Source organism: Rousettus aegyptiacus, unplaced genomic scaffold (genome assembly GCF_014176215.1).
Source record: "Rousettus aegyptiacus isolate mRouAeg1 unplaced genomic scaffold, mRouAeg1.p scaffold_m13_p_13, whole genome shotgun sequence".
Classification (NCBI taxonomy): domain Eukaryota; kingdom Metazoa; phylum Chordata; class Mammalia; order Chiroptera; family Pteropodidae; genus Rousettus; species Rousettus aegyptiacus.
The window spans coordinates 56,139,199-56,166,808 of record NW_023416288.1 but is presented as its reverse complement, the minus strand read 5'-3'; the positions used below and the strand labels follow the sequence as shown (position 1 = coordinate 56,166,808).

At 46.2% G+C, this 27,610-nt stretch overlaps 2 protein-coding genes across 16 annotated transcripts in view; both read right to left on the bottom strand.

The window, feature by feature from the left end:
• SVOPL (SVOP like) overlaps positions 1–16,212 on the bottom strand; it is a 47,083-nt gene extending 30,871 nt beyond the window's left edge. For all 4 annotated transcript variants that reach the window (XM_016161908.2, XM_016161907.2, XM_016161906.2 and 1 more), the window contains exons 1-5: positions 10,240–16,212; positions 9,971–10,062; positions 9,115–9,213; positions 3,408–3,479; positions 651–775 (exon numbers count right to left, since the gene is read on the bottom strand). In XM_016161908.2, coding sequence (XP_016017394.2) covers positions 651–775; positions 3,408–3,479; positions 9,115–9,213; positions 9,971–10,062; positions 10,240–10,399 — 548 coding nt within the window. In that variant the 5' untranslated portion in view covers positions 10,400–16,212. The remainder of the gene's footprint in view (positions 1–650; positions 776–3,407; positions 3,480–9,114; positions 9,214–9,970; positions 10,063–10,239) is intronic.
• Positions 16,213–18,692: 2,480 nt separating this feature from the next.
• The window catches only part of ATP6V0A4 (ATPase H+ transporting V0 subunit a4), a 60,936-nt gene continuing 52,018 nt past the window's right edge, over positions 18,693–27,610 (bottom strand). For 10 of the 12 annotated variants that reach the window (XM_016161880.2, XM_016161882.2, XM_036230842.1 and 7 more), the window contains 2 exons: positions 24,086–24,203; positions 23,053–23,753 (listed from right to left, as the gene is read on the bottom strand). In XM_016161880.2, the coding sequence (XP_016017366.2) occupies positions 23,455–23,753; positions 24,086–24,203 (417 nt within the window). In that variant the 3' untranslated portion in view covers positions 23,053–23,454. Of the gene's footprint in view, positions 19,620–20,642; positions 20,815–23,049; positions 23,754–24,085; positions 24,204–27,610 lie in introns of those variants that run through there. The other 2 variants (XM_016161883.2, XM_036230845.1) reach the window with 2 other exon arrangements.

Here is a 27,610-nt window from a genome sequence, read left to right as displayed (position 1 = left end):
CAAGGCACCCAGGAGAGAACATTAAGGGAGACTTCCAAGTTGCTGAAAATTTAGCGACACACCTTTCACACCCACACACAACAGCCCACGTGCGATAAGATATTGCACACTTATCCAAGGGCAGAAGACAGACACGTGGCAGTAGGTGTCTTTCCATACATCTCGCCCCGCTTTGCAAGTTTCCTTTGACACGGCCTTAAGTCAGAGGGCGAGGGCACTTTACAATGGTCATTCCTGAATGTCAGAAGTGCTTATGGTCAAACTAAACTCTTCCAACAGATTCCTAAGAAGTGAACAGATTGTGTTTGGATTGACATTTTTGTTATAGACCACACAGGGCACTTTTTGTTAGCATTTAGTCTGACAAAATGGTATTCATCTTAAAAATACCAGTTAACCTTAGGAACAGAAACGCTCAATCCAGCAGTCTGCTAGCCTCACCGGCAAACGCCGTTTCGGTGAGCAAATAGCTCCTAGCGGAATAAGCAGCCATCACTTTAAGAAAAACTCAAAAACAATTAGCACAAGTGAAGTTTATAAATGTGCAACTTATTGATGCTATTAATCCATTAACCAGTGTATGTGTAAGTGTGTGTGGGGGTACAAATATCTCCCTCAGGGGTCCCCTCCCCACCAGATGAAGTCTTTACCCTTGTGCATGGCCAGACACGCCACAGCCAACCATCGTCCGCAGGAAGACAAACCAGATGTACGAGGGAGAGAAAGAGGTCAGCAAGGAGAAGTAGGCTCCCCACAGGAACGAGATGAGCAAAATCTGAAGCAACGAAAAGAGACTTATTAATGGGACCTGCCTCCGTGGAAGGTAGGGGAGAAAATCTAAATTCTGAAGGTGATGTCTCATTTCCATCCAGAAACTTGCTCTTCTGAGGAGCTAACTAACCTACAGTAAGCTCACTGGTCTCTCACGGTCCTCAGACAATACAATCCACGACACTCTGGAGTCTGAAAGCCTGGCATTCTGTGGACGTTAAGAAACATCTAAACCTACAGAGAATTTGTTTAAGAGTTTGTCTGAGCCAAACTGATGGCATGCGGGGAGCAAGGTCTAAAATGCTCAGGAGAATGACAGTTTTGCAGTTCTCTTATGCTGTGGGGATCAAGGAGAGAATGTGAGATGACAAGAAGGAGGGGGAGAGCAAGGCGGGGACATCGCTATGATTGGATAAAAAGTAAAATGGAGAGAGACATACTCCCTTTGCATTAGTGGGCACAGGACGGTTAATGTTTACCATTTACAGTAAAAGGGGTGGTATGTAAACAACGAGATCACGTGCCCTCTCGAGGGAGGTTCCTTTGAGGGGTCTGGAAAAGAGAATCCCTGGGCATTTCAAAAGCATGTTAACCTAGATGCAAGAAAACACATAGGGCTTAAGGAGAACATAAACCTTTTATTGTAAAAGTTATAGGCCTGGGGCTGACGACCCATCATGACCTGCCCAGTTAGGAATTTAGGACCAGGTCACCCTGCGAGGTTACTGTCTGTCACTGGACTTGTGAGATTTACTACACCGCCACTTTTTCATTCACAATTCTGAATTTAGAACATTCTTCGAAATCCCCCAACTGCGTTGAGAATGCAAATCCTTGCCCTCCCTGCCCCTAGGAAGTACTGTGTTGGAATGGGTAAAGGAGAAAATTTAAGGTATTTGCTTTTTTCTCTAATTGTAAGAATAATACCAGTTCATAGGAGAAAATTTGGAAGAAAAAAGAAAAAGAAATTAAAATATTGAAGTCACCCGTGATTCTCTAACCCAGAAAAAATACTGTTAACATGATTTTATCCTATTTTCCCTGTTTGAAAGGGAAAACTTATTTTCCCTATATTCCACTGGAAAGGTATACTATAGTACACATAACGTAATGCATAAACCTTTTCTCTACTGTTGAACGTTGAGGTAGTTTCACATTTTCTATTAAATGATCTGTAACGATATCTGGGCATAAATCTTTGTGGTTCTCTGATGATTAAAACAAGCTAGGTTTCTGGAATAAAAATTATCAGATGAAGAGGACGGATATTCTCAAGGTTTTTGACTTGTATTGCCAAATCGATTGTCAGAAAAACTATACCAATAGTATGTGAAGGCATCTATACACTGCCGGGTTTCTTCAAGAAAAATTCCTTATAGATTTAATGTTGGAAATGGATCTGATAAGAAAAAAAATATGTTATCTTGCTCCTGAGGAAAGGAAAGGGTGCTTAAGTTAGTCTGGCTAAATTAGAAACCCAGAGGGTACAAGAACCTCCCTAACTTCCTCACTAAGACACACGCCACGGTGACCAGTCACTATACCCGCAGAATTTCAAACCTAAAGGTCAACGATCACAGATACAGTGCCTGTTCTTTCGATATCCACATACAAACGCATCTCAAACAGTTCTGAGGCAATTTAACTGCTTCCAGAGCCAGGCTTAGCTTTCCTCAACACTCCTCCCAACACCGGACCTCACTTCCCTATGCGTCCCTCCCATCTGATGTAAAACTTATCGTTAAAACTTACACACCCTGCCTGAGACTTCTGACGTAACAAACGTGCTCTTGCTAACTTTTCTGCCTATACAAGCACCTCTTGCTTTTCCGAAGTTGGAGCTCTGTTTGAAGGCTTCTTGAAGCTTTGCTCTCAGGCTATAGCCCTCAGTAAGACCCAAATAAAACTCTTCCTTAAATTTATAGAGATCCAGTGTTCTTTTCATTGATGCTGTATAATTTTGCTTTTGATAACTCCAGTGACTGAATGTTTTTCAAGGTTCCTTAACCTTTTGTACTTTTTTTGTATAATGCCTTTGTTGTGCTCTTTACATTTTTTTTTTTGAGATACTTGGTTTTCATATTAATTTATAAGAGTCTATAATATTTATTTCGTGTACTTCGAAACATACAGCCAACTCTATTAATGTTTCCTTTGGGGCTTCTCCCTTTGTGTTTATGCTTAGGGAGGCCTTCCCCAGGAGAAGTTAGACAAGAAAAGAAGAGAGACCTGGGTTTATAATCCAAAGACAGAGATTCGTCTTGATGTTTAATCTCAGCAGGTATGTGACCGTGAGCAAATGGCTTAGTTTCAAAGTTTTACCACAATTAACAAATGTGAAGCTGCTTGTGTTTATACGTGCACGTTTCCATATTCTGACATGTTCTAACTATGCACAGCCATCAACTCTGTGCCCGGACTGTGCATGACCAGGTTTGAGGACAGGTACTTCAGGGAAGATGAGAAAGCAAGAAGACGAGCCTGGAATTCAGGCATGTGATGCCAGAGAAGGCCATCTCCGCGCTTTGTATCTTGGGTATTGATAGAGAAATGTCCACTAAAAAGAGGCAGTGGTGATACGGAGACAAAAAAACACATGAAAGAAAATTCCAAATCATCCTTCGAGGCCCACCTACCTTCCAGCGGCCATATCTGTCAGCCAGGAGGCCAAAGAGGATGCTGAATATCATGTAGCCGAAAAACACCATCTGGATGTGGGGGTGAGAAAGAAATTATCCTCTGAGCAGTGTTGTTATAATTTGCTAATTGACCGTATTAAGCTTTCGTCCACCTTAACTACATGTAGACTAGAGAAGGGTGGAAGTTGAACAGGTTTTCACAAAGTTCTCCCCTGACTCCTGTTTAGCATGTTCAGGGCTTTAGAGGCTGATGCTCCCTGTTGGCTGACCCCACACCTGGAGACACTGCTCCCAGGTGGAAACAAGCTGAACGAACAGGTAACCGACCGCTTTCCCTCCAGTTGAAGGTGATGGCATTGGACCAGCTCAAACATGTAACTGCGAATTTCCATCTTAATAATAAGAAAACTCCTTCCATGCTCTAATACCACGCATGAGATCGAAACTTCTAGAGGCAGTCTCCTTTATGTTATTATCATGGATAAACGCAAACTGAACAGACACCAAAACCAATCATTCATTTAGAAACACTCCTCAAAACTAATACAAACCTACCTCTTTTTCTTATTCTCACAATGGCTTGTCCTTCCTACCCCGATAAAATTCAAGAACCGGGAGAAGACACCAGCAATTTAACTCGGCCTGAGCTGTAATCTGATGTCTATGCCTTCCGGCGACTTATTTTTCTTCCTTCGGCAGTTCCGAGCTTCACTTGCTTTCCTCGCTAGTAAGATCTCTGAGTGATTGCTTCCAGGATAATCAAAGGAAAGGTGTTCGCTGTCATTTCTGACACTTTCGGTGAAAAAGCTGTTTCTCTCCGCTGCCTGCTTTGCTTTCTCTTTTCGTCTCTTTCTTCCTTACTCGTCATAAGGAAGCCTCAAACGCATTTCCTCCTTAGGGAACTATTTTTTAATAAATAAACCATCATCTCTATTCTTGAACCAAAAAAGCCATGCTTTTCCTCTGTGCACGGTACTTTCCAGGACAGAAATGGGGTGGGGGAGGGGCGGCTGAGTGGGGGAAACCAGTGTTTTCTAAATCCCAGTCCCGGGATCGACTTTGCACCATAACAAAATCTAGTCAGTCCTCAGCAAAATGGTAAAAATAAGAAAAACGCGATACATTTTTGTATAAATCTAAATTTATCAAATACGAAGGGCTCTTTTCTTCGGGAATGATTTTCTTTCTGGTTTTTGGTTGTAATGTGCCTTTTGTTTTTTTTTTTTTTTTGAAAGACGATGGCCGGTGACAAGATTTTCTGCCTCTTTCTCTTCTTTTAATGACCTTGCATGTCAAATATATATACGTTTTTAATGTCAACTATGTCAGCCACTTGATTTTTTTAAAAAAATATATCAGTTGGCAAACCCCAAAATTTGGGTTCCCCTGAAATTAATTTCCCACAGTGGGGACGCGTTCTGCGGTCCGCATCGACAGGTGATCTTGTCATCGTGCGAACGTCACCGAGTGCGTGACACAGACCTAGAGGGCGGAGCCTGCCACACGCCCGGGCTGCACAGCGTGGCCAACCGCTCCCAGGCTTCGAGCCTGGGCAGCACTTCCCCAAACAACGCGAGATTAAATCAAGCGCGAGGCCAAACGTGGCACAATCGGGAGACGCGGTAAACACGAGACGAGGGTGCTGCGGGCACACCATGCAGACCACCATCCGGCCAAGTGCCTTTTAATAAACACAAAGAATGCTCTCTAAGATAATGATAAATCGTATGGTACCTGCACAAGCTAGTAGCAGTCGTGTGCCGCCATGATCGAGTATCACACGCTGCACACAGCCGCATGCGCGGCGCTTTAATGCGACTGGTGGCCCAGCAGGTTTGTTCACACCAGCGTCACCACGAACACGGGAGGAACACGTTCCACAACGTCATGAGGACTGCGCAGTCGCTGGGCGGCTGGAATTTTCCAGCTCCATTACTGTCTCATGGGACCGCTCCCATTGGTCCACAATGTCGTTAGGAGGCACATGGCTATGGTGGAACCCAAAATGACCAAACTCCTCCCAAAAGGGGAAGGTGAACTAATATTTTCTCTTTTTAACCAGCTCACGTAAAAGGAAACAACAGACAAACTACCAAGGGCGAAATACTTTTTGTTTTCTTGAGATGCTGTGCTATGTTAATAGAGTAAATTGCAACTGGATTAAAAGCAGCAGATTAATAGAAGTGAAGGAAATAAGATTAAATTTAAAGTGTACTCTATTCTCTCCCATAAATGGCAAATTCTTTTGTGTTTTCTTTCCATTCAATGTTTTTAAAAAAATGACTTGCCTAAGGTTCACTTCTTTAATGTTCAGCTTGTCTGGAAAATAAGCCGTGACTTAAAGCTTATGTGAACCCCAAAGCTTGTGAATTCTGTAATCTTGTTTGGAAGATTGAATAGACACACAAAACTCTCTCCACCCCATTTCTTACTTTCTCTTCTCCCTCCCTTTGGAGGGTCTGCTCTTTTTTGCAGGTACTTTTTTTTAGTGTAAAAATGACTGTTCTGGGAAGTATTTGAGGTCTTACTGCCCAGCAATATGTCGTCAGTTTGGCTCAAATAAACTCATATAAAAAAAATTTTTTAAATGACCCTTCTGTTTCTGATGTACATGGACACAAAGCTTTGTTTCTTCAGGACTAACTTATTCACACAATGTGTGGGATGTAATTTGCCCACAGCCCTTCGGTTTACTCAGTTAACAGCTGCTTGGGCCGGGCTGTCCAGAAGGTGGAGCTGTAGAGCTGGGGGACAGGAAGCCTGGGAGACGCTGAAAATGTCGCCTGTTAGCGAGGCTGTGGTCAGTGAGCTCAGGGATGGAACTCACGGCCAGAATGAGGATGACAGAGACTAAAGGTGAGGAACTTGGAGCAGGAAACAGTCACACCGGGGTGAGTCTAAGTACCTAGAGAAGAGTCTTCTGAGCTGCAACCCACCTCACAAGGAAGCCATGTTACTGCTGACACCAAGGAGCCTCTTTCGATGTCGTTGGAATTACATGAATGCAGCCAATAAAACGTCGGCTATAAGTACAGAAACTGTACCATGTGATGCAATTTCCTGGAAGTGACAGATGCAACATTCTCAGGAATGAAGACGTACATGCCTGCAAACCAACTGGGTGTGGCCCACTTATAATTACGCATCACACTGCATGCAGCATTCACCCTGGCAGTACAAGGATGGACAGAAATGCTTTTCTAAATTGCAACCGTAGTTTCTATGTAGAAGAAAACAAAAAACCAGCTGAGTCACTTAATTACAAGCCCCAGTAAGAGCTTTGGTTATTTTTATTTAGACCCTCTCTCTTACCTAAAAGTATTAGAGTTTTTTTTTTTTTAAACAAAACAAAACAAAAACAAAACAGAAAAAGAACAAGTGCAAATGTTACAATACAGGAATTTTAAAAAGGGAAACGGAGCTAAGTGGATAAGGGCGATGAAGGGGAGGATGATACGTGACCCCAAAATATGCCACTTTGGCATGTGGATTATTTTGAGCTGAAGGCAATCAAGACCAAGCGGTTTAAAAACAAAACAAAACAAAAAACACCTTTTACCTCTCCCTTAACTACCTAAAAGAATTGAGATAGGGGGGCTGGCTCAGAGAGCACTATTACCAGAGATAAGTTTTATCTCAATTTCCTATCTGTATGGCAAGGCAAGGCTCTAATTACCAAACATCTGCTCTTCTTAGCCCTCTCCCCTGTGAAGGCCAGGCCCCTCGCCCATTCCTTAGTTCAAGATGCTATTTATGTAAGCTTCAAATACTCAACTTGTCCTTGGGTCTCATAATTTTATGGGGCTCCTGTATGTACAAAATTAAATGTTTTCCTCCTGATAATGTGATTTACGTTAACTGGATTATTAAACTAGCCGAAGAACTTGGAAGGATAGAAGACAATGTTTTCCGCCCCTTCAGCAGATTTGTACATTTGCTGCTGTGATTGAACATAAAACTGGGCTAAAAATTTCCTGGCCTCTAAGACACAAAAAGAAACACAGCTGGGCACACAATGTATGTCACCCAAGAACTCAGGTCACCTTCCTGAGCAAGGGGGAGCTTGTCCTGGTACCTAACAGAGATGATACAGAAAATATTAGTTCACCTTTCCCTTTTGGGAAGGAGTTAGGTAATTTTTGATTCTATGTGCCTCGTAACGACATTTTGGACCATTGAGAGTGGTCCCATGAGACTATGATGAAGCTGAAAAATTCCAGTTGTCCAGTGACTTCGCGGTCCTCATAACGCCATGCAACATGGTCAAGGCAGTGAGTGAGAGGCAGGAACACCCCTCGTCCACAGCCTCCCGCGGCGTGGGCTCCTGTCCACAAACCCAGAAGGCTGGGGGTCGAGGGGAAATGTCCGGCGTTCTCCACCAGATTCAGACCACAACTCTCACGCTCTTACGGGGTCTTACCCACCGCCTACTTCAAGGCCACCTCCTCCACCTGACTCTGTCACCCTCTACTGTCACCACGCCTGCCTCCCAGACACTCCCTTCTTTCAGGAAGGATGTTGACACCTGGCTCACAGTGCTCGCTATTAAGTCCCACCTCTCTGAAAACCAGCTCCGACACCCACGTACCGCAACGCTCCATGCCTCACCTGGCGTTTCTTCGACTTCCCAGCTGACGTCACCGGCTAACTGCTTTCAGAACACACTTTCTCACCTCCACAAACTCTGCCACTCCCCCGCCACCCCAGCCCCCTAATCTCCTTGGAAAACTGGTCATGCCCCTCTTTAAATCCCTTCAAAGGTCCCCCATTGCCTACAGGGTGGCTTCCAACATTTTTATGCATGACAAGCCTCTTATAAGATTTTTTTAAAAAGATTTAACAGAGCTCTGCATGATAGAAAGTATACGTTAAAATTCATTTAATGGGAAATACATAATGGCTATGATGTCGATAATGCATCTACATATAATTTTTGTTATACAAAATGGTAATTTGAAAAACCGTCACATATATTTGTGTGAACTGTTCTGCTTGGAAGGCTTGTGCACGTTGGCCCAAGGTGGGCACAGTGGCTGCTGTGGCCCACGGACTGGGATCCATGCACAGACTCCAAGATGCTCCCGGCCCCCGCCTGTCTCTGTGACCTTGACTGTTTTCTCTTCCTCGCTCTCTAGTTACGCGACATGGATGTGCCTATACTCCCTGCAACACACGCACGCACACACACGCACACAGAGCCTGCTAGCGATCAGCTGGACTTCATTAATAACTTTGGAAAGAATGATAGGTGATATCATTAATTCTGCTTTGCAGCAAAATTTGGCGTGCAATTTATAAGGTTATTCAGCATGGTCTCTGAGACAAGTTGAATGTGTAACACAAACAATTCCGTGAGGGTGATTTGGTGATTGGTTAGGTCACTGGTTCGATTTAGTAGCCTCTTAATGATCTGAACTAATAGTTAATAATCAAACCATAACTAACCCGGGGCATAAGAGTTACTTTCTCTGATTTGCACTTATTTCTTTGGATCTTTTGCTAGGAGCTGGCAAATAAGCAATTCAAGGCTCTCTAGGGGAAGAGAAAAAGAGAAAAGCCTCAAATGCTAGTTCAGGCCTGCAAACCCATGAGCTGTGGCAGCCAGCACACCAAGTGGTGAGGTTTCCTCCGGCTCTCGGCCCTGTGGGGTGGGGGAGGGGAGCAGAAGCCCTGGGTCCTCAGTTGGCTCATTTGTAGCACTCACCGTGGTCACTAATGCCACCTGCCAGTTCTCCAGCTGCCATTCACAGCGGATGACAGGAGACACAACCGCTATTAACATGATCTCCATGGCCTCGGCAACCTTAAAAAGGAGAGAAAACACCGTGTGTGAATGCGAGCTTGTCATCACTTCTTCCCACATCCACCTGCTCATCATCCATCCAGTACACGAACCTCTTCCTTCCCCTCCATTTAGGAAGCACCTGTTGTATACCCAGCCAGCACTGCTAGTTGGATAAAGAAGCACAGTAGAACCTTGGCACTTATTGATGTAACATTTATGACTTGAACATTTTGAAATGGTTCCCAGGCTTATGACACATTCACTTGTGATATTAGGGATTACTATGCATCTCAGTATGGGGTTCTGAACATATTCTCACCCCATGTACAAAAGCAGGAAACAGCAGTGGTTTCCAAGAACATCTCACTGCTCGTAAAAGCCCCTGGGACTGAGCTGTCACGCTTCATCAGTGCCCTTAAAGGATATGGAAATCTGTAATTACAGGTGAACCAGGTAGTTCTTACGCACAAAATGCTTGAGAACCCACGTCTAATTTTACTTAGAATAATATCAGACTTTTCTTCTCTCTTCCCAGTAGCTTAATTTAAACCATTTTTTAAATGGGTACTGAATCTCCGGAACATGGAACATAGATATTCATTTGCTTATAACCAAACACCTGCCAAAGGTAGATGAAAATTATTTCACTGGATTCCCACTCCCTTTCCCACCCCTCTCCACATGGACAGCCCTGAGCTGGAGACCAGTGGGAGACTCTGCGTTTACAACAATGAATTCGCTTTGGAGGCTCAAATGATCTCCAAGGAGCACTCACCCCGGTGCTGCCCATGATCAGAAACAGAGCGATGTGGAAACGTCCGAACCCGATGGTCTCCACAGCATCTTCCACGGTGAACGTCTTTTGCTCTAACAAGTCAAGACACAGTGAAAAGAACAGGGTCTGTGGGAAGGGAATCTGTGTGGATCATGGCTCGCCCTGGAGGATGTTGGAAAACCAATTCATTATTACGAAAACTAGTAAACATGGGGTAGGGGCAAAATCAAGCAGCAGCTTGAGGGCTGGACACTTCTAGATCATCTCACCTTTCAGCTGTGGCTCTGGGGACCCCAGGCTCAACTTCCGAAGGCTAATGAAGGTGACTGGCTCCGTCTGCTTGCTGGTCATCTTCAAATTCTTCAAATTTACCACACAGCGTCCCTGATGGAAGCAAGGGAGGGAAGGAAAAAATATATTTGAATGCATACTCTCCTTTAATCTTCAGAGATAAACTGTGAAGAATTATAATTTATCACCATTTTACATATGAAGAATCTGAAACATGACTCTTTAAATGGCTCTATGAGACAATGTGGCCCTAGTGGCTAGTAAATCACCCTGTGTAGGAGGCCAGGTGAGCTCTTGACAAGTTGACCAATAGCATCCTTTGACTGGGAGTAAAGATGGGCTTTGCTACAGAGAAATAATGACAATTGTTGGCCCCTACATCTCCATAGATCCTATGCTTAACAGTGTAACCATACGTTCCAGTGGGCTTTCTCATATATTATTTTCATTTACTACTGACAGAAATCCATGAAACACTTCTTTTTATCTCTTCTTTTTTTGTACTTAACCCTAAAAAGGATTCTTAACACGAAAAATCGAAAGAAAAATAAAACAAAGAAAGCCAAGTATCAAGTTAGTAAAAATTTTTTTCAAATGACTATAAGACACAGTAATTTAACTATATGTCCCTAGTGAGATAAACAGAAACCCTAATCTGTTCTCAATAATTATATTGTTAGTAATAATATTGGTATCATTACTTTGATACTAGTACATGCTTTAGGATAAAGCAAATAATTATGTTAATATTAGAAACCAAGATTTTTAGTGTAAGAAAAGATATAAAAATCAAAGAAGTTACATAAAAATCTTATAATCCTAATTTTGGGCTGGAAATATTAATGTGAATTCATTATATATCATATATAATAAGATTAATGATTTTACAAAATTGAAATACATCGGAGGTATCAGAATCCACTGTTTAAAAGATTGCTAAAATGAATATCTCATTGACCATCGTTGGAGAATACTAAGAAACTAATTCATTATCCTGAAAACTAGTCAACATTTTGCTTCTTGTACAAATTGTATTTTAGGGTAACCAAACAGTTGGTAATAGAAAATTATTCTTTAATTTCAGCTAACACATGCAGAACAAAAAATGGAATTAAATTGTCATGATTTTGCAGCTCCTAATGAAATAATGGATCTAGGAAGTGATAATCAATGGCTGACAAACTATTAGGTGAATAGCTTTACTTAGAGACAGAAAAGATTGATAACATCTGAAAAATCCTAATGCTACTGAGAATGATGATCGGATATTCTGTGGCTCCTGATAAGATGCAGTAGGAAGTATATAACGTCGCCTGTGATGCATTCTCATAAAAAAAAATTTTGAACTTGAACTGATTAAGCCTCTAACCCTACCTACCAGCTTATACAAGGGATGAAGAAATATGTTAAATTATACCATGTGTGAGCAATAAGAAAAATCCAGGATGTGGATTCTATAGCAAAACAGCCTACTTTCTTCAACAAGCAAATGGTATAAAAAAAAAAAAAAGAGAGAGAGTGAGTGAGTAGGAGAACCTACAGACGAAAAGGAAATAGACAAATCAACCAAATAAATGAGTTGATCTTGTTTGGATCGTCTTTCAAACAAACCAACTGTAAAAACAGCAACAATAACTAAGAGAATGAGATGAAAGAAAGACGATCAAAAGTCAGAAAAATGTAAGCAAGTCTGGAAGCTTGATGATCTTAAGAAATTACTGATGACGTCATTAGGTGTGACACTGATATCATGGCTATGGTAGAAGAAAGAAACCTTATATTTCAGAGATAGATACTGAAATGTTTACAGATGAAATATAATGTTTGGGATTCACCTAAGAATAATTTACTCGTAGGGTGGGAATCAGGTATATAAGAAGTAGACGGGCATATAGATGAAAAAGAATGGCCGCGTGTTAAAAATTACTGAAGGAGGATGGTGGGCACATGGACCCATTTACTATCCTCTGCTTTTGAAGTCGTGTAACACTTTTCAAAATAAATAGTTCAAAACACAAGGTTCTGAGATTCTGAAATAACTCTTCCAATATCAGATCACTAGTGAGTAGCAGACTCAGAACTCAAACAAAGATCCTTCCCCGACGCCATAAACACAGCCACAGAGCAGCTGGCCAGCAGCACGTCAGGGTCATTAACGTTTGCCCAGTGCCAGCTCCGCACCTTGTGTTGCGTGGGCCCCTGTGGATACTTTGAAGAGGCGTCTGTCATGTTCCTTGCCCTAAGGAGCTCTTTCATCTAGTTAGGGACGCTGATGATACACATAGAAACAACTACGCTGCAATGTAGGTATTATTTGTTTTCTTAAAACACTGTCACAGAGACACAAATATGCCCAGATGACAGATAGATCAAGAACGCACAAAAGTCAGTCCATGAAATCCCTTTTCCCAAGAGGCACCATGGAAAGTATAAAAGGTTGTTATTTTCAGAGTGAAAAAAGTAAAAATAATTGGTCTCCCAGCCCATTTGGGAGCCTGAAAGTCATGAAGACAGACTGCCCTGGAACTTCGGCTCTGCCTTTTCTGACACTGCCCAAACATCCTTTGGAGGGGTGTTTTTCATCCGGGAACTTTTAAAATAGCAGCAGCATCGCCTTCTTTTGATTATAAAAAGGACATCAGTACACATTAAAAATTGGCTCTATCATGTTTCTAGACGGGACGATGAACTTTTAAGAGATTTACCACACCCCAAAATGAAAACAAGACCATTCTGTGAGAATTAAGTGGTGGCGGTTAATTGACTAAGCAGTTTTACTCCTAGGATTCATCCTCATGAGGAAGTCAAAGAGTGGGCAACGATGCAGGTATGAGAAAGGGCACCACACTTATTTTAACAACAAAAGAACTGGGTACAACCTAAAGGCACACCAGTAGAGAAGTGGCTACACAAATTATAACACATTCCTGTAACAGAATACTATTTCAAAGCTTTTAAATGAAGGCTAGTGTTGAAATGTATTTCCCAATATGTAAGTACATAATACAGATATATACCTAATGTGTATGCATGCAGTTAATGAATCCAATTTATAAATTTTCATTTAAAAACATACCAATGCAGAGATTTCAGGAGAAATGTTGTTCAAAACAGTGTTTTATCTTTTCAACAAATATCTGTGAAAGATATATGCGTCTACAACATCAGACAGTAGAATGTGATTGGAAGGGTTCCTGCCCCGACAGAACTTACAGTCTAATGGGGAATAAAGACATCTAGGTAGGGACGCTGTGGTCCCAGGGTTGGGCAGGGGCTGCTCCAGCCACATAAGGGGGCCCCCTGCTCTAATGAGTCCTGAGACCTGGGGAGCCTTCTGCATGCAAATCTAAACTGAGGCCTGAGGGTCAAGCAGGACTTGGCCAAGAGAAAAAGAGTGAGAAAAGAATTACCAGTGGGAGGGAGAATTTAGGTTTTTTTTTTTCTCTCCCTTTCACATTGTTTGAGTTTTTAGAAAGGCTGGTCCTTTTAACCATAAAATGTTTTTGGAAAAACAAACCAGCATGTAGCTGACGCTTTGCTCTCTGTGCTTACTAGGCCACTGTCCTAAGCAGGCCTGTGACAGATGCACCCCCCTCTGCCTATGACCTATTGGGTCAGAGTTAGACACCTGACTCAAAAACAACGGAATAACTGGCCAGAGGTCTGCAAGGTGGCCTGGCCCAGAACATGACAGTGGTGGGCGCACAACACTGTGCAACTAAATGCCACTTAAAAATTGTTACAATGGTAAATTTCATGTTATGTGTATTTTAACCGCGAGTTCAAAAATTAAAAGAAGAAAAACCATGTCCAAATGTGTATGTATGTTATATACATATATATGAACGAAAGAATTGGGTATAACCTAAATGTGTACCAGAAGTGGCTAAGAAATTACAATATATTCTTATGCCAGAATATAATTTAAAATCTCTTAAGTAAAAGGCTATTTAGTATCAAAAAGTCTTTTCCAATATGTATATATAATACATACATTTATATACACAGTTTGTAGTAGACATAAATCACAAATTATGAGAAAAAAATTAAGATCTTAATAAATTAGTGGGCAAGTTATATGGGTAGGCAATTCACAAGATGATATACAAATTGTAAACAAAACTGGAAATTTGTTCGTCTTCTGTAATAACTGACAAAAAACAGTAATAAAAAACCCTTAGGTATCATTTTATACACACCAAATTAATATGGGAAGGAAAGAAGGAACAAAGAACTGAGGGAGGGAGGAAGGGAAGGAGGGGGGGAAGGGGAGAGAAGGATGAGAGGAGGAAAGGGGGAGGGAGAGGAAGGAAGTCGGTAGCCATGGTGACATTGAAATTGAACTGCTTCCTTTCCTCTATCTCCATTTCCTCATTTGAAAATAAAAACGATGCTAGCTGCCTGTGGGAGAAATAGCTTGCTCCTTTCCCAACCAAAAGCCTTCTCTTGAACCTTGTTGATGCGGTGGCCACTGAGATGCAGGTGGAGGATGCTGGAGGTAGGGGGCACGTCTGAGAAAGCCCTTTTTGCCCCTTCCCCTTGTCCTCCTGCCTCTTCCTGGACCATGGAGACATGGTAGCTGGCGCTTCAGCGGGCATCTCGGATTGTGATGCAAATGTGAAGATGGAAAAATGGAAACGCTTGGCTGTCTGGCCAAACATAAGCTAGAAAGAGGATAGGACCTGAAGACGTGCAGCTCCTTTGCAGTCCTGGACTGCTGACCTCCTGGATGTTTCTTCTGGTCTGTTACTTACTTGCAGTTGTGTGAAATTGTGTGTGTGTGTGTGTGTGTGTGTGTGTGTGTGTGTGTGTAAGGCTAGTCAAGTGAAGCAGAGGGAGAAAAGGAACAAAGAAATCTGTAACTGGCTGTGATTTATAAACACCACTGCACCCAGAGTAGATAGTTGAATGCAATCCCAGTGCCAGGAGAGGCTGCCAAGGGAAGAAGCAAACGTACAGGTCACCTACAGCTGAGCAAGTCCTCATCTGTGCCCTGCGAGGTTATGCAGGATCATCGACGACAGGATTCTTGTCGTCTGGGGGCATGTTGGTGGCGGGTGCCCAAGTGTCAACAGAGTATCAGGATTTGGTCCCTTATATCTGTGCGTTGTAAGGGGCTTACGTGCCAAGTCACTAAGAAGACGCTCAAACACGAACTCAACGTTAACAGATATGGAAAGTATCCACTTGGTATTTTCTAGAGCTTCGTAAAGAAAAGGACAAAACATTTCATGGAGATGGAGATGGAGAACGTTACTGAGACAGAGTTTATAATCTCAACTTTGAAGTGGAGATGGAAAAGCTGGGTTGATTCTATCCTTTGGCTTCCTAAGTCATTCTGAATCCCGTCTAACTAGGAAGAAGCAGGACAGATAGATGGATGGATGAATGGACAATCAATCAGACCAATTCAGGAAAAGAGGGAAACACATAGAGAAGAATGTTTCACAGCCCTCACCATTAGTTCCTTAAAAACTACAATGGAAAAGTAACCCATGACCCGCCTCCAAAAAATCTAATAAAGAACGGACTTAATGACAGGGCTGTGAACTACCGCACAGGAACTACAGTCGATGATATTGTAAGAACTCTGTATGGTGCCAGGCGGGGACTAGACTCATCATCAGAGCGATCGCTCTGTAAATTATGTAAATGTCTAGCCACTGTGCTGTACATGTGAAACTAACATAAAATAGCGAATGTCAACTGTAATTGAAAAATAAAGTTAAAATTATTTTGAAAACTTACTGGGGACTTACTCTGAACTCAAAGGCTCAGATGGAGTTCGAGCGTCATTAAAACACATTCTAGAGGACTGGAGGACATACTGTTCGATTGCGTTTTGCTACACGGAATATTTGAGCCAGAAATAAATGGGCCACTGTCGAGTTTTTAAAATTTGAACTTGTGTGCATAATGTGTTTGACAATATCACCGGTAAGAAGAATGAAAGCTTCATACTCCACCTGCCTTCAGCCAAGCACTGATGGCCCACCTCCTCCACCCCCACCCCCCGCCCCGCATCCCCCCACCCCGCCTGCTCCCACCCCAGACCAGAGGAGGTTAACCCAGACTCAGTGTTGCCCGTTCGAGATTCTCACCTCTGAATATTTCTTGGGAATCTGTCCAGTTTCGGCTCTTACACTCCCCCTTCCCGCAGCCAAATCTCACAGCAGTGGAACCAGTGATGGGCTCTCTGGGGCTTTTGGACTTACCTTCCCAAGAAGCCTGGCCCCCAAGATCCTCCCCTTTTGGCTCCATTCTGTGAACAGAATTACTTAAGGAATAACTGCATCCTGGACAAGTGAGTGACGTCCAGGTCACGCCCCCTTCTCAGCCAGCCCTTCACCTGATACCTTTATGAAGGAGAAAGTACATGCCTCACAGAGACACAAGGAGGCTGTTGGACCGTGGAGGAAGCAGCAGGTTGTTTTCAGGAAGGCTGGGGGATTTCCGAGGGAGCAGGGGCTGGGCAAGGCTCAGGGGGAAGTTTTGCTCTTTTAAACCGTTTCTTGTAGCCACTGCTGTTTAGAATCAAAGGGCAGAGGCTAGTGGTCCACCTGAGCAGAACATTTTTAGACAGTTTTTGGGAAAGGCAGTAATGAGCTGAGGACCTTGACACTGTCCAGTACCTTAGTGGCATGAGGCCAACATCACTGACCTTGTCCACGACCCAGAGGTAGAGATCACTATCCCTGTTTTGGCAATGAGGGGATCAACTCCATTCCCTGCCCGAGGGCACACACAACAAAGCATCAGAGTTGGAACTCAAAGACACATATCTTCTGATTCCAACTATCAATCTTGGGCTCAGCCTGCTTTTTAATCATTAAATGAATATTAGTGGAGCATCTAAGTGTGCCTTAAACTGCTGGACCAGCCACGACACTGACGTAGAGCATGACATGGAAGCCTGGATATGAGCAATGACACTTTCATGGGCAACATGACAGTCAACCTGCTACACAGAGGGGCAGGTGGGGCTGAAATTCACCTGTCTGAAGGTAAACTTAAATTTTGTCAGATCTTCTGGAACCTTATTTAGATCCAGATACTAAGTGGAAATGCTTCGTAAATTGTAAAGCACTATAACAATGTTAATTAGACAATTCTAGCAGAATAAACAGAAAAAATTAACCTAAAGTTCATTCAGACTAAATAGTTGACATCAATTTTTTAGAATTAAATTTATTAGGGTAGCATTGATTAATAACATTTAAGTTTTAGGCGTACAATTCTATAATACGTCATCTGTATACTACATTGTGTGCTCACCCTCCAAAGTCCAGACTTCTGTCACCGTATATTTGACCCCCTTTACCCTCTGGTGATCACCATACTGCTGTCTGTTCATTTGTTGTTGTTTTATATCTCGTATGCGCGAAATCATACGGTTCTTTGCCATCTGACTCGTTTAATAGAGCATGACACTCTCGAGATCCATTCGCGTTGTTGTAAATGGCAGTATTTCATCCTTTCCTAGGGCTGGGTTGTATCACGTCATATATATATGTACTGCTTGTTCTTTAATACTTAGGTTGTGAGTGTCTTGGCTATTGTGAATAAGGCTGCAATGAACAAAGGATTACACATATCTTTATGAGTAAGTGCTTTCAAATTTTTCAGGTAAACTTCCAAGAAGAGGGAGACTGCTGGGTCATATACTAGCTCTATTCTTAATTTTTTGAGGAACCTCCATACTGTTTTCCATAGTGGCTGCACCAATTTACAGTCCCACCAGCAGTGCATGAGGGGTCCCTTTTCTCTACCTCCTCTCCAACGCTCGATATTTCTTCTCTTACTGATGACAGCCATTCTGACAGGTACAAGGTGGTATCTCGTTGTGGTTTGACTTGCATTTCCCTGATAGCTAGTGAAGTGAAGCATCTTTCTATACATCTGTTGGCCATCTGTATGTCTTATTGGGAAAAGTGTGTTTGGGTCCTCTGACCATTTTTTTTTGTTTGTTTGTTGTTTCATTGTTATGAGCTCTTTACATATTTTAGATATTAGCCCCTTATTGGAAGTATTGTTTACAAATATCTTCTCCATTCAGTTGGTTGTCTTTTCGTTTTGTTGGTCTCTTTTGCTGTGCAGAGGCTTTAGTTTGATGTAGTCCCATTTATTTATTTTTGCTTTTACTTCTCTGGCCTTTGGGGTCAAGTTCACAAAAAACCCCTCTGAGATCAAAGTCCGTAAGTTTAGTATCTACATTTTCTTCTATGAATTTTACTTTAAGTCTTTAATCAATTTTGAGTTCATTTTGTGTATGGTGTCAGACAGCAGTCCAGTTTCATTCTTTTGTAGGTGGCTTTCCCATTTTCCCAATACCATTTATTAAAGAGGTTTCCTTTTTCTTCACTGTATATTTTTGGCTCCTTGTCAAAAATTCGCTGCCTTTATACACGTGGCTTTATTTCTGGGCTGTCACTTCTGATCCATTGGTCTGTCTATTTGCAACAATCTGATGCTGTACCTGGATCCTAGGAGTTTATCAATCCAGGTGCCCTAAGAGGAGGCTTTGGGGCCGAATGACCTGGAGAATGTCAGGGCAGACTCTCCGGCAACGCCATTTCCTAGCAGTTACCCAAACCTATGAGTCAGTTTCCCCGGTTACTCCGGCGCAATGTGGTCGGAGAGCAAAGTCGCGATGTGATGGCCGTGGCTCTTCATTCCACAGGGTTTAACAGCGCAGAGAGCCGCATGGGGCCAGCCCCTGAGCACAGAACGTGATCTGTTCTTCCTCACCTGCAGCGAAATTCGTGGGAAAGTTTCTAATCTTGTAAAGCTTAGCCCCAGACAAAGAAAAAAGGTGTTTGAGGAAGCAGGAAAGGAAAGAACAAAATAAACACGATCCTTCTCCTGGGTTAGTTTGTGTAACTCTGTTGTCTAAGTTTGTCCTGTAATTTTCAATAATAAACTTTTACAGAAAAATTTTGAATCAAGACGTCTTGAAGAAAAAGTGAATTGGCCCAGAATTTTATTTGCTTAAATATAATACTCAAAATATTGCCGGAACACACGCGTTTAGCCGCCCACGCCCCGTTTCTCAGTCGTTTTGGTATCTGACAATCAAGACCCCACGTGGAGTTGCAATGACTTGGCCAGCGTAGTTTCTCTATGACATGGTGAAGTCGCATCGAATCCCAAGGCTTGTAGCTCATACGTGGCTTCCTGCCTCGGGCTGGCCGGAAAGGGTCCTCCCACTGACCACCACCTGACACGGGCCGATGTGGGCGGGGGCAGCCGCTGCCGGGCCCGCGGCTACTCCTCCGCCGTCCCGTCCAGGATGCTTTTAAAGGAGAACGGAGAAAACTTGTAACCAGCCCCAACGTAGAACTTGTTTTGGAACTCCACCCTGTTGTGGGGGGCAAGAAAATGGGGATTAAACACAGAGCTGGGGGCCGGCGGCTGGAGGGAAGAAGTGTTTCTAAAATCAAGCACAGGGTTAAGAAGTTGTGCAGGGAGAGCCCCAGGCTGAAGCGGCCACGGGAACCCTCCGAGGCTTGTCAGAACCCTTCTCTTGCTGGCATCTTTCCTTCCGCGGCCCTCCTTCCTCTGGGCCTTCACTAGTGGCCTCGCAGACCACCGCATAAGAACCCTGCCCCCCAGCGCCCCACAAGCAAAGAAGCCCTTGCCATGTACCACCGCCTGACGAGCTAAGGAGATCATTTCACCGGGTCGTACATGGTCTTTTGTTTCCATCCTCATCTGAGAGTGATGGTCTAACACTACCGCGGAATAATCGGCACCTCACAGAACAGACATCATGGATGATCACTGATGAAGGAGCAGAGTTCATGTCCTTAATGACATGGGCAGAAATGATGGTATAACCTGAGGCAGGGGACTCCGTGACTCTCAAGTCAACATTCAAAGTATAAAACCTTTCTTTACGAGCCGCGGGCAGAGAGAAGGGCGGAGGGCATCCGCGAAGGCTGCAGACAGGTCTGCGCACGCCAGAGCCCTCCTGTGACCACCCTACTCCCTGAGGGGCCCGTCCTTCTGTTTCTGCTTTCTTAGCCTGTCCTATCGGTATGAGGCCTGCACTCAGCAACAAGCACAACGGTCCCGGGTTTGCTCAGCATGCCCTCTGGGAGCCTATGTCAGACCTGTCATCTTACCAATACGTGGAGGTGTCCCTTATTTTGAAGCCACTTGTGATATAACACATGGAAATGTAAAAGAGGAGTTAATGAGAACTCACATTTACTATAGGGCAGCCCTTATACACGTGTACCAACACGACATCGCTGAATAGTGACCGACGGGCGACACTGGCAATGTCACACGACTCAGGGCGTGAAGCCCGCTGCCCAGCCCCACAGCCCGCCCTCCTGCCTCCGCGCACACGGAGCTCCTGCAGCGCGGCTGCTCTTACCAGTGCAGGCGCAGGGCGTGCAAGAAAGCCGAGAGCCCCTCCATGATCAGCAGGATGGCTACTGTCAGAACGGCAAAGACGGCGAAAATGATGAAGACCCCGACGAGTCCTCCCCAGCCTCGCAGGCGAAGGCCGACGTTCATCACCATGGTCCAGAGCACCTCCGACAGTTCTGCAAGATGCAAGGGCCACACTCTCTAGCACGGGCTGACCCGGCACATGCAGGCCGCCGTTGGCCACGACCCTGGGTCTGCAGACCCTGGATTCGGCAACTCTGCTCCCAGTTGCGGACGTCAGGAGCGCACCCCGCAGGCACCCGCGTGACGTAGTCTGTGCAGCTTTGTTCACAGGGGAGGGGTTTCCAGCAAGAGGACGAACACATAGTGGCAAATTATTCACCAGTGGAAGGGAGCAAACTATGGCTAATGCAGCAAGGTAAGTAAATCTGAGTAATAGGATGTCACACCAAAGCAGCAAAACACAAAAAGATGTACGTTATACGATTTGATACGGACTGGATCTCCGTGTCTCCGCCTGCCCCTGAAATTCACGGGTTGAAGCCCTAAGCCCAAAAGTTCTGGTATTTGAAGATGGAGCCTTTGGGAGGTGATTAGATGGGATCATGAGGGTCGGATCCTTGTGATGGGGTCAGTGTCCTCATACTAAGAGACACTTGAGGGCTCGCTCACACTCTGCCCCATCCAGGGAGACACTATCATTATATATTCTGGGGTTAAGGCTTCACGGTCCTCAACTAAAAGGTCATGAAACCTGGACCACAGAGATAAAAGCCGGTCACCTGTAAGTGGCCACGGGGACAGGACGAGAGCAGAGGCACAGGGGAGCACAGGGAGGAGCAGGCATGTTTGCTCTGTGTCCCCCGGTTCTGGCTTCCTGCCTGACAGACATGGGGCTTTCGCCAGTGGGAACAGTTCATCTCCGTCTGCTCATACCGTGACCAACTCCCGTGCTGTGCATCGGAATGGATTCTTTGCCTCTCTATCTACTAAACTATCAAAATAAAAACTGAGAGCAATTTGAACTGTGCTGTGGAACTCACGTGGCTTGTCCCTCCACAGCCCTGAGATGCAGCAAAAGCACACAGCGGCTCTTCCCGGAGAACCGGGGTCATCTGCCGCCGCTCCCGCCGGGCAGAGGTCTAACCGTTATGCAGCCTGATTGTCACAGCGACCTTGGCGGAGGCCCTGTCACTCACACTGCCTCACGAAAGCTTCGCCACAGTCCGGTGGGAAGGCAGGCATCTCATTTCCACCGTTTCACTCTCCCTTTCTTTCTTCCTCATCTCGGTGACTTTAAAGGATGTGTCAAGATAGAGCCCCCCTCAGCTTGGCTCTGGTAAACACGGATGTGATAAAACAGCAAATTCCTAGTGTTAGGCTGCTGAGACCGAGGGGGTGGTTGTTACTGCAGCGTATTCTGGCCTAGCCTGACTAACACAATAGACCAGTGCTAGACCCACGAACCAGAGCCAAGGCACACACAGGTTCAGTGGCTTGCCTGAGTGACTCAGCTCGAAGCAGTGAAACAGGAAGTAGAGCTTAAACCAGCATTTTAATTTTTTTCACTCTAACAAACTACCTCTTTAAGCAAGTGCATTGGGATGTTGTGGAAGGCGCCTATGGGAGCCCTATCTCACAGAGACATCCGGAAACACCCAGGGGGTGGACCATGCCAGGCAGCTGTGAGCCAAATGGGTTTTCTGGAATCGAACTACACCTGCAGTGGGCACGGGCTGTCCAGAGAAGACCCCGACACCCAGTGTCAGGCTCAGGGGCAGGCGCTGAAAATGCCCAAACTCCTTCTCCTGTCCCTATCTAGACTCAGCCCTATTGTGACCTGAGTCCTCCAAACCACAGCTGAGGTTGGAGCCGAAGGCCGAAGTCAACACTACTGAGGCCACGAAGCCCAGAGACCCACTTGGGTGCCTGGATACCCACTTCGCCCGAGAACACATAGCGGCACGAGGGATCGGGCGTGGGTGCCTGTGTGCAGGCACCTGCGGGCTGCATGCCTGCGGCTGAGCGGCTGTGTGCACCGGGAAGTGTGTGCGTGCACACGGGGCTTTGTGCAAGGCCACGAACACGGCCCGGGCAGTGAAGGCTGGTGCTGAGCACTCGCGTTTCTGCTGCGAGCCGAGGACCTGACGACGCGTGCACTCACTGTGCACAGTGAGCATTCAGCACACACTTTGCTCTGGCCTCTGTGCTCGGCGCCGGGAACACACGGATGAAAGGTCCTTCCAGCAGCTCACAGTCTGGCCGGGACACGGGCTCACCGAGACAGAATCACAGTCTGCGCTGGGATACAGGGCCGGCCGCTGAACCCAGCACCACGGCACCCTCCGGACTGGGGATGAGGGAGAAAGATTCCCAGGGGAGGTGCCATCTGGCTGCGCTGGGTTCCAAAGGAGGAATTCGATACCAGGTGGGGAGGGAGTTAAAGAAGGGAGAGCTATTTCAGACAAAGAAGCTGCAGGGCAAACACACAGAGGGATCCAGAGAGCGTGGCACCTTCAGGGGCCCGGGCCCAGGTCCTTGTGGCTGCTGCACGTGAAATGGCTGGGTACGGCGCCAGTGGGGCACCGGAGGGGATACCAAGAGACAAGACCGGAAAAGCAGGCAGAGACGCGACAGGTCTTACAAGGAAGCGGGTCAGTCAGGATTCCAGATTTAAGCCACCCCTGGGGTTGTTGCTAAAATTGGATTACTGAGCCTGGCCCCACCCTGAATGCCTGTGAATTCACAGAGGGTGTCATCCCATGGACCAGGATCAGCTCGACAGGCAGCCAACCTCACAATGAAGTGGGCCTTCTCTCAAGGTGATTCCCCCAAAGACGCCCACACCCTAATCCTAAGAACCTGGGAAGGTTTACGTTATATGGCAAAGGAGGCTTTGCAGATAGGACTAAGTTAAGAATGCTGAGGCCAAGAGGTTGTCCTGGATTATCCCACTGGCTCAAAGCACCCACGAGGGTCCTTGTAAGAAGAAGGCGGGTGAGTGAGAGTCCTTGGAGAAAAAGGAGATGTGATGGCCGAAGCAGATGTTGGAGTGATGGGCCCACAAGCCAAGAAATGCAGGTGGCCTCTAGAACTAGAAAAGGCGAGGACATGGATTCTCCCTTAGAACGTCCAGAAGGAACCCAGCCCTGCTGACGCCCTGAGTTTACAACCTCCAGCCTGTCACTGAGTAAGTTTATGTGGACTGCTAAGTGTGTAGCCATTTGTTACAGTAACAGGAAACCATTCTAGTCACATTAAGCCAGACCTTCTGGTAAAAAAAAAAAAAAAAAAAAGTCCCTTTTTCCTAAGAAAAAAAGAGCCATTCTTCTGGCAAATATGCCAGAAATGACCCAGAGCAGAGAAGGCACTTTTACCTACGAGCACACTGCATCTGACTGTGACCTCGATGGGAGGCTCGCTCACCTGCATGAGCCAGGCTGAGGGCCCAGAGCCGGAGGTAAGAGGCTGTGTTGGAAATGCAGCCCAGGCAGTACTCGATCGTGTGGATGGCCTGATGCACGAAGACGTCTCCGAAATCGAACTGGAAGAGAGAATTTTTTATTCTCCTTTACCAAGTACTGTCTAAACAAAAAGTACTACAAGACAAGACACAGATAAATAAGGCAAGGGCTCCACTGCGAAGATGCTTCCAGCTGAACCAGGGGAAAATAAACATTAACGTGCCATCGAAAGGATAACGTACGATATGGTATGTGTGCAGTAACATTTCCCGCTAATAGCTGAAAAAGGATGAGAGAAGAAGAGAGATTGGCCGGGAAGGGGAGTCATCGCAGGAGGTGAGCTTTCTGCTCTGCCCTGAGGACGGCGCAGGATCCGACGTCAGTGAGAAGCAAGATCATTCCTGGTAAAGAAAATGACCCCCCGTAAGGAGAAAGCGGGCAGGAGGGGACATCGCGAAGGCAAGCGTGTGCGGGGAGGGGACGATTTGGCTGGAGCTGGGGGTCTCCTGCGGGTGAGGAGAGGAAGAGGGTGTGCAGGTGCTGAGGTTTAGTAAAAGCCACGTACGGACAAGAGCTGAGAAAATAACCTGGAGTTGTTGGAGAAACGTAAAGCGTATCTGAATAGAAAGTGGCAGGGGGGAAGGAGGAGATATTTGGGGGACGATTAAGCTGGTAGCAAAATGGATCAGTGACGGGATAGCCTACAGGCAAAAAAGCCAAGTCGTCGGTTAGCGCCATTGCCATCGTCCAGGTAGGAGTGGGACCGCTCGCCGTTCCCCTCACGCGCCTGAGGCTGTGGAGGGCGCAGTCCAACCTGCTCCACCTCCGCCCTCAAGCAGCTCACAGTCTAGTAGGGAGAACGTGCGCACAGTTACCAACCGCACGACTGTATGTCAAGTGCAGCCATCGGGAAGGCAGCAGCATGGTGGGCACACAGAGACGGGCCCCTCGCCCAGGGGCCACGGCCACACAGGGCGCTGAGGTTCTCGAGTCCTCGTAGCCCAGTGAGTGGCAATGACGGAAATAGGCCAACTGCAGGAGCAGGTGGGGAGCGGAGTGTCAGACGCGCTGTGTTTCAGCACACGGCGGGAGAGGCAGGACGGGCTCGGAGGAAAAGGCCAGGCTGGAAATGGACAGCTGGACCTCACCTGGGGGAGGAGTGGCCGTGGGGGCTAAGAGGATGGAGACCAACGAGTGAAAGGCCATAGGAAGAAGAGCTCTCGGCCTCGGGAGGCGTCTTCATTTCAGAGATGAGAGAGAAAGAAACTGCTGATGGAAAGAAAAAGTCAAAGAACCAGGCGGAGCCGCAGGGCTGCAGTCAAGGACGGAGGGAGAGCACCCAGGAATGCAGGGAAGGGTGTGGTCAACGGGCCAGGTCTACGGAGAAAAATGCCTCTCAGTTCAGCAGTGAAGATGGGTAGGAACCGAAGGGAAGGGGCGGGAGGGCAGGATGCAGCGAGTGGGCAGCGACCAAGGAACCCTGTGCACAGAGACGTCCGGCTTTGTCCTGCCTCCCCCGGCGGCAGCCCATAAACACCTGGCATTTCCCGAGCGACCGAAATGTCTTCGTTACTTTTGGGGAGCCCCTGGCACTGCATCTGCTGGCTCCTGTGGGGCCTGGCCACACCAGGACTAACTGTGTGGATAGAGTTGGGACTTGGAGCCGGCATTACCAGCACTGTCTCCGGGGGCGGGAGGAGCTGGAGACGGACGACCAGGGCCACACTCCGCCAGCCGCCAGCCACGCCTGCACAGTGAAACCCCCATAAAACATCGGACCCGGAGCTCGGGTGAGCTTCCTGGGCTGCCGACGCTGTGCGCGAACCAGCACACCTCGATGCTGGCAGAGGAATACATCTCTGAGGACAGGGAAGCGTCACGTTTGGGGCCTCCCCAGTGGCTCCTGCCTGTGTGCCTCCTCCTCTGGCTGGTTCTGGTTCATATACTTTCACTACGATAAAACTGTAATTGTAAGTAGAGCATTGTCCTAAGTTCCATGAGTCGGCCTATACATTATTGGCCCCAAAGGAGTCTGAGGGGACCCTGAGTTTGTAACTGGCTGACCTGAATGAGGGTGGTCCTGGGGGCCCCCAAACCTGCGGCTAGTGTCAGAAGTCTCAGGCAGACTTGGCAGTCTGGAGAACCGTGCCCTTAACCTTGAGTCTGGCTGACTCCCGGTGAGGAAGGAGGTGGGAAAGGACTTTGAGAAGGATGCGGAGTCGCACCGGAATCTGCCTTGGGACGGGAGATGCATGCACCCCGGCACGCAGGGGAGGAGCCTACGAATGGAGCCTGATGATGCCCAGACAAGGGCAGCCAATCATGGTGGAGGTGGCGGGCGAATATCGACCGGACGTATGTTGAGAGCATGAGAAGAACAGATGAGGGAGGTTGTAACAGACGGGCTGAGATCTGATGAGTCCGAAGACAGGTGGGTTGGATTCCAAAACACTCCAGCAGGTCCCACAGGTTAAGTAATGTCAGTCGCCACTCATATGGGTTACTCTCTGTACCTAGCATCTTGCAGGAGAAAATTTCTATCATCCCGATTTTTCATTAGTTCTAACTGCCCATCCATTAGTTGAAATGAACTCTTTTTTTTAGTAATCCACATCACTAATGGAGTCCCTGAGAGCATCCCTCAGGCCTCACGGGAACTGGGTCCCCGACCTAGAATCAGAATAGAGGGAGCCCCAGTGAAAACCCTTCGAGGTTGTGGTGACTTCAAGCCTGGTGGTATAAACACAGCCAGCTGCCCTGTCTGGGAAAATGTGGTGCGTTCCTAAGTGGGGAGTGGCTGCTCTTGAACAGAAAGGGGCAGGGAAGGACCAGGGAACAAAACAAATCCTGAGTTCCCAGGAGGGGCAGATGATGTTACAAAGATTAGTCAACACAGTTGACCCCCTTTAATACGCAGTGACAGAAAGAAATCTAACTATGGGAGGTGAACACACAGTGTAAATATATATATGCCTTACTGTTCAAGTGTACAGCTAAAACTTACTGGAGTTCATTAACCAATGTCGCCATAAAAATAAATACATAAATTTTTTTTTTTTTAAAGGAGTATTCAACAACGTCGGGACAGAGCCGGGTTGAGGCAGGAGGAGGTGACGGTGGCTGTGCATGCCATGTCGGGGAGGAGGGCTGGGAATAAAATGACCCAGTTTCCGCTTCAGTACCTCGGGCTAGATTTGGGCTCTGCTCTCACAGTTTGAGGGGCACTGGCAGGAAAGCTCATGGTAAATGCAGCTGACACCCAGGGGCCCGGACACTGAGGGCCTCCCATGTCACTAGATCTGCGGTCTGACATTCACCCCGCACTCACGAATACAGCAGCACATGTGCTAAAATGTCCCGGTTCTCCTCGAGTCGCTGGTATGCAGCTGCTGCTCTGATCCAAACAGGTGCTCCCGGCTCCCCACGCCTCAGCGATGACAAGGCTGCCACCAGCAGGGTCCTCCCAGACACCCCCCTCCCACCGCCC